This window comes from Culex quinquefasciatus, chromosome 3, assembly GCF_015732765.1.
Source record: "Culex quinquefasciatus strain JHB chromosome 3, VPISU_Cqui_1.0_pri_paternal, whole genome shotgun sequence".
Classification (NCBI taxonomy): domain Eukaryota; kingdom Metazoa; phylum Arthropoda; class Insecta; order Diptera; family Culicidae; genus Culex; species Culex quinquefasciatus.
The window spans coordinates 132,705,058-132,712,264 of record NC_051863.1 but is presented as its reverse complement, the minus strand read 5'-3'; the positions used below and the strand labels follow the sequence as shown (position 1 = coordinate 132,712,264).

General features: G+C 41.4%; 1 protein-coding gene across 2 annotated transcripts; it reads right to left on the bottom strand.

Moving 5' to 3' along the window:
- Window positions 1–284: 284 nt before the first annotated feature.
- LOC6036540 (peptidyl-prolyl cis-trans isomerase FKBP8) lies at window positions 285–6,955 on the bottom strand. 2 transcript variants are annotated; one of them, XM_038263934.1, is made up of 5 exons: window positions 6,756–6,955; window positions 4,977–5,836; window positions 4,830–4,919; window positions 1,313–1,453; window positions 285–1,100 (listed from the first exon to the last, which is right to left on the bottom strand). In XM_038263934.1, exons 2-5 carry the CDS (start codon window positions 5,823–5,825, stop codon window positions 999–1,001), a joined length of 1,182 nt encoding a protein of 393 aa, XP_038119862.1. In that variant the 5' UTR covers window positions 5,826–5,836; window positions 6,756–6,955; the 3' UTR covers window positions 285–998. The 2 variants fall into 2 exon arrangements, with proteins under 2 accessions (XP_038119862.1, XP_038119863.1); XM_038263935.1 differs by having other exon boundaries at window positions 285–1,082; window positions 6,756–6,953.
- Between the last annotated feature and the right edge of the window lie 252 nt (window positions 6,956–7,207).

Below are 7,207 nucleotides of genomic sequence, written 5' to 3'. Positions count from 1 at the left end.
TAAGCCCTTACATCCAATTGAAATGCTGTCAAAGACAAACTTATGGCTAGCCTTCTTCTTATCTTTTATGATCATTTGTCGTTCGCCATTGCATTGGGATTATTTGAAACATCACAAACGTTAAAGCGGCCAGACCTACTGCGTAAAATTTACCGCAGAGATGATTCGCTGAAGTGGGTTGAGTTTGAGTGTTCAAACAAGAACACAATTCTGAATCTACAGGGGAGGAAGAAAGAATAAAGGGATGTGATTTGAAATTTAAAACCCCGTCACATATTATAATGTTGGATTTATTGATGCTCACTGCTCTGTTCTCATATTAATAGAAAATCTACACATTCATCACTCGTACAGCGCGTATACCTACACGTACGTGGTGGATCTGCTGATTGTTGGAATGACATTACACTGACGGTTAGGTTATTGTAAAAAGACACGCCATTAGTTACAAAACAAAACTGCTACATTCTTCGTTTCCGGAAGCAATCGTCGTCAGTTTCGGATGATGATGGTTTTGGGATAGTTTCAAATTTCGAATAAAATTAGGTTTACTTTACAAAAACAGAAACCAAATCCGGATTGCGTTTGTTGGGTAACGTTTGTCCAAGAAGCTCTTTCGTTTATTTTCATTTGTTTGCGTCTAGTTTAAAGTCTAGTTATACTGTAAAAGCTGTCTTTTTGTTTGCATGCTACGAGCTAATTTTGCTTTCGATACCATTTTTTTAAAGGGATAAAATGGTCTACAATAGCCTTGTTAGTTAGATGATCTATGAAGAAAAACTAATCTCTCTTTAGCCATTTATTGCGATCCTAAGGGTTAAATGAGTGAAAATAGTGTCTACCTTCCTTCTCCAACAACAGCCTGTGGAGCCGCATGCAGGGCTGTCGTCGTTGCGCCTCCTCCTACTAATTTGTTGTTCTAAATCAAACCTCGTAAAAGTCACCGTTCCCCGGGGAGAAACAAAAAACAAACCAAAAAAAAAAAAATCACCGCCGTTTTAAAAGTACTTGTTATACCGGTAGATGGCAACGCCGGCGACACCGATCAGAATCGATCCCATCAGATAGCCCCACAGCTTAAACTGAAAGAGAGAGGACAGCTGAGTCAATTTCAACGGGAGGGGGGGCCATTTGAGAACAACAGGGGGTGGGGAGAGAACAAATCAATGGGGTTTTTGATACGAAAGAGAAAGAGAGAAAAAGTGGAAAAGAAAAGAGAGAACGTATTAAACTTAGAACCAATTGCAATTGAACCAAACACGAAAGAATTGAACAAATAAGTCAAGGATAACGTTTAACGAGCAGTTTTTACCTTGGACGCTTCCTGGTTCTGGGCAACGGGCGCGGCTTTCTGCTTCTGTTCCAGCTTTTGCGCGTGGCCGAGCATCTTTTGGTAGAGATCCTTTTCGTTTCTGGCCTCTCGTTTCGATTTGAGAATCATTTTGGAAAGTTCCTGGAAAAAGTAGTTTGGTTAGACAATGAACTCAACTGAAATCGAGTGATAAATAGCTCAAGTTCTATCAACAGTTTTACAATATGAGTTGTTTAAATTGCGTTCAAGTTGAATTTGTGTCGATATTCGAAGTTTTTGATACTCTGGACTTCGATCCGATGTCACAAATCACAACATAATAATCACTCGGACTAAATACAGGTTTGTAGCGAATGATCCAATAAACATTTTTTAGAAGAAATCGTGTTGATCTATTTAACCAGGATCTATGTCCGCTGTATAAAAAAATACTTCGAATACCGACGTCGATTCAGATAAAATTTGTCCACGCTTGCTACGTAGTCTGAAATTGCTATCGTGTTTATGAATGATAAACACGACATCAAATGTCAAATCGCGATGAAGCTGAAAGTTCTATTTTTCGGTCCTGCAATTCAGCTTTCTTGGTGAATAGTGAGTTCAAAACCAAACTTCCCAAGTAAGTTTATTGGTATTTGTCAGATACTGTATTCTATTGGAGGTTGGCAGTACAGCGGAACTCGCGTGAAGCATCCCAGCAATCCGACTCGATTGGCAACTGTCACCTTGGTTAAAGTGCAAGCTGCAGCCGAGGTGGTAAGTTGTGTTAGCGTGTGCTGGCTGTTTCTGTTTGAGAATCATTCAGTACACTTAGAAATTGTTGAAGCCGGTGAAGCAGTTTTTCTTATTGTGCCGTGTGCTCCTGCAGATCCAACACATGGCTCTGACGGATGTATAGATGGTTGAACTTCTTTTTTATCTTTTCGCGGCAACCCTTCATCTTCCAGACCGATATACAAGGTGTCACCTTCATTCTCGTTCGTTCAAGGAATACCAGAAGCTCCACAAATTCTTGGTGTAACAAGTGAGGTAAACGAAAATTTATAGCCGACCCTTCGTCGAGATTGTATACGACGGAAACGATGAAAGCAAACCAGATTAGCATCTTTACGGAAGAAGCTCTTGCATATCGTGGACAGCCAGGAAAGACACGTAATCGTCAACATGCATTCCGTTTTGGAGAAAGGAGGATTCCTTCCTGCATTCCATAAAGTTAGATAACCATTAAACAGCGAAGCCGCCTACAGGCAATTTTGTGCAGTGCATAGAACTCAACCATATTTTCGACTCCACTATGTCCGCAACAGAACGGATTGGCAGAAATTAGCAGGAAGCTCGTGATTTATCCGGTTACCATGATCAGCAAGTACTACGTGATTGCTCCGGCAGTATTGGAAAAAGTATCATTTTCATGGATTATATCGAGGATTCTAAACACTACCAGTTTATGCATTCTAGGTACTTGAAGTTCACATCCGTGTTTGGGAAGCGCTTACTTGAACTTTCCGTCGGTTTTAATGAAGCGTTATGCTTGCAAATTCTCTGCATTTTGGAATGGCACTCCAGAACCACCAAAAGAACATGTTGTTTCCAGGGACCTACATAGGGAAATGAAATGTCATTTTGGGGCTTGCTTCGGTTTGACTACACCACTACAACCACAACTGCCAATCATTGAAGCAGATTGTCATTATATCGTGCTTTCCATTTCATTAGGGTACAAAACTTTTGTAAACAAGAGTGTATCCCTCTCACACCTTATGCAAACTATCATTTGAGTGAAAGGGATACACTATTGTTTACAAAAGTTTTGTGCCCTTTTGAAATGTTAGGCTCCATATGTTTTGTTCTTGGCTTTGATTGATTTGTAAAAGCATCACAAAAAAGTTTTGCTTTAATACGAATAAAAATTCACCAAAAATATTTTTTTGTCTTTGTTATTACCAGCATTATAAAAATTTGCAGCGTAAGTTTCCTTAAAAATCCGTTTTTTTCTGATTTCAAGAATGATTTTTGAGTCACATTTCCATTCCGAACATGTGTACCAACGCATCATATATAGGAAGTTCCAGAGAGTATCTGGAGCGATCCCAAAGTTACAGCACTCAGTGGGTCAAGACCAGTGGCTCCAGAAACTTCCGTTTCTAACCGCCTCGCCCGACGATTATTCACGGATTTTCTTAGGATTTTCCAGCGAGTGTCTTGTCGTGTCGTCTGTTATTGTCTTTTGCAAGCTGGTCATAACCTCACTTTGAAATTTCGAAAACAAATCGAATGACGTTTACTGAGTGTATTGTTTTCATTTCGCGCTATCGGATGTTTAACTGCGTTGATTTCACCTTTGGAAGTTTTTTTTTAGTTTAAATCAAAAATGTTTCATATTAGTGCATTAATGCCACTCGGAATGCGTCTTTCAAGCTACGCCGCGAATCTTCCAAGCAAAGTCCAAATATCCACCAACGATACCTAGAGAAAATAAAAAAAATGAAGTTTGATTATCAGCAGCGAACTTTATTTATGAAAAATTCAACAAGTTCAGAAGGGTCAACAAATACGAAACCGGTTACGTGCACTCCGTTGTTGGAAAATCTTACGGAGATTTTTATGTAAAAGGACTTTATTCCAATTTAAAAGAACGACCGAAGTACTTTTAAACGTTCCGGAAGCAAAAGTAAACAACTCCCTCAGCAAACGTCAAACTCAAAAAATCTTCTTCTTTTTCTTGCGTGAATCGGCCAATTCAACGTAAAAATTGTGATTTAGTTTTCTTAGTTTTATTATTTCCATACATTGAAATTCCACCGTAGTAGATTTCAAGACCTCCCAAAAACAATAACACATTTGGGTTGAGTCGTGCGAGTAGATCGAGTACAGAAGTGTTTTGCATGTTCCAAAGCTAGACAAACTGACAAAGCCTTGGCGCCAGAATGTCTTCTAGGCGACTCTTCTGTTTGACTAGAATGGCCTTCAAACAACCGAGAGGAGACTGCATTGAACTGTTCGAGCTGGTCGTTTTATTTCTTGAAGGAGACTCCAAGAACGGCAGAAAAACACCGCGAGTCGACGTAGAATTTTGGAGATCGGTTTCAACTTTCGATTTCGCTGATTATGCCGAGACGCGAGCTTTCTAAAAGCATTTATGGTACCAACCACTTGCGTTTTTGAGCATCCTATGTTACCGATGATACGGAAGATAAAAACGGCATGAACGAAGTTTGGGAACAGGACGAAAGTAACATGGTTGGAAAGAAACGATCAGCATCACTTCAAGAAGCAAATGATGTGGCTAAACGGGTTGTTAAATTCGACAAGAATGCGTGCCAAGAAAATTGTTAAGTTATTAGCGATTAATTTGTAACAGTTGAAATACAGATCAGTTGCAGACTGACCCCTTACACACAGCAAAAATTTTCGGGATCGCTCAACTACTTGCAGTTCACGTCCTTGTTAGGGAAGTGGTCTACAACGCAACAAGTTAATTTCAAACTTTTTGGTTTTAAATACTGAATAAACTTACGGATTGTATCAGTTTGTCATCTTCGTCAAGTGTGGCCGCCTTTTGGAGGAACGCAATCGCTTCCTTTGTCTCTCCCTTGGCGTGCAGAATCTAAAAGTAAGGAGTCAATTAGATGTTTGATGTTCCAGACAATCGCACCAAAACTACCTTTCCTTTCCGGAACAGCGCCTTCGTGTTGCTCGGCTGGCAGTGCAGCACGTGGTCCACCGACTTGAGCGCGGCGTCGTTCGCACCGATCTTGAGCTGCGCCAGCGCCAGATTGTTGTACACCTTCATGCGATCCTCGAGCAGCTCCTGCAGGTCGGCGTTCGTCGGTTCCGCTTCCCCGTCGGCCGTGGGCTTCGTGATGCCACCCTCGCTTTCGTCCAGATATTCCAGCGCCCGCCGGTAGCTCTGGATGGCCAGGTTGTACTCCTGGCGCTTCATCCAGAAGTTGCCCCGCAGCCGCTTCTTGTTGCCAATGTCCTTGCGGGCCGCGTACGTTTTCGACTCCAGATCGCTTTCCTCCTTCGAGGACACCAGCTCGACGGTGTAGGTGATCTTGGCGTTCGGGGGCACGCTCCGTTCCGGGTGATCTTCGTTTTTGTAGCCCTGGTCGCCGTACGCGAACCTCGCATCGACGATGACCTCGGCCCGTTCGCCCACGTTCATCAGCTTCAGCGTCATGTCCAGCCCTTGGACCACCTCGACGTCGTCAATCTGTACCACCATGCCTTGCTCCTGCTCCACTATCGTTCCGTCCTCTAACCTTCCGGTGAAGTTTATCACGGCAATGTCGCGACCCTCGGGCCGTTCGTCCGTGCCTTCTTGGAGGACCTTCTTTAGGAGCGTTCCGTTGCCTAGGATGTCCATGTATTCCTCTTTTGGTTCTTCCTTTGAGGTCGATGGAGTAGGTTCCGAAGGTTCTGGCTGCTGGGAGTTCATCTCGGCCCGTTCCTGCTCGTTGATGTTAGACAAGTCCTCGAACGAACTGCTGCTCGACTTTTCTGCGTCCATTTTTTTTTTATCTGGAAATTAAACAATACATAAATTAAAAATAATGAATTTCTGCAATTTCCCCTAAGATTGTTGATTATTTAAAAATATTCTTGAAACTTGAGTTTAGGATTAAATGTATCTAGGGGAACGGCATCTAATTCCAGCGTGCCTCTAATGTTGCCATATCAGCACTTTGACATTTAATTACAGCTCATAAAAAGCGTTTTGCACTGAAATCGAGTGATTAATAGCTCAATAGGAATTGAGCAAGCAAGTTTCTATCAATAGTTTTACGAAATAAGTTGTTTAAATTGTGAAAATCAGCAAATTGGATGGAGTTGGGAGCAAGTGCATGCCCTGCCAAACATACGAGAATTTCACCAAGTTGTCTTGTAAAAATAAATCCCTAAACACTTGATTTAATATTAAGTTTTATCAATTATTTACAATGGACTCTCTCGTTGTCGATATTGAAGGGACCGTCGAGAGCGGGAGGTATCAAATTATAGAACGAAAAACCAAAGCATGCTTCTTGAAGGAACTGAAAAATGTATTGACAGCTGGCGCAATATTGATATCGAGAAGATCGACAGCCAGAGAGTCGACTGTATCTGAAACTTAAATGGCTCATAAAAAGATCAAAACCAAAAAAAAAAAAACATTCAAAAACAATTTAATACTTTTTTGATCTAGTTGCCTTGTATAACACAAAAACTTAGTTTTCTTTGTAATCGTAAATAAACATTAACGTTATTTAAAAAATCCTCCAAAAATTACACCGCCATGTAATGACGTCTCAACTGGGGGAACCGTACCGTGCCTGCTGCTACTGCTGTGTGAAAGGTCTAGAAACTTTTTTTCATCTCTCTCTCAACTATTGTTGCAAATCACCTCAACTAAAAAATCACGTCACCAGTTTTTCGCTTATCATTGTTAGCAAAAACCTACCTGTTTTTCTACCGAACCTCAACGAAGAAGATCCTACTTGGATGATGACACACGGGCTGGGGGATTTGCTTGATCCGCGCAGATGAAAACAGGAAAACAACAGGCACAATTTCTGATTTTACTCGCAGCGCAGGAGGCCACCAACCAGATTGTACACACGTCCACGGGCGGGCGGACTGAGAGAGCAAGCGGAGAACTGTTCCGTGGGGTGAGGTTGGATTGGTTTGCTGGGATAATAGGGGGACGTTATGAATCTGCTTCTTTTTGCGTTAGTTTTTGTACATACTTTGATTTTTTCACGGTTTAGGTTGATTTTAGTCGAACATTATAGTTTAAAACTCGATTTCACAGCACTTTAAATTTTATTCTAGGCAAGTGCTTCATCTGTTCGTTTACCAAAGATTTCCTCGAAAGTGACAGCTGATTTGACATATGTCGAGAAGTGAAATTTG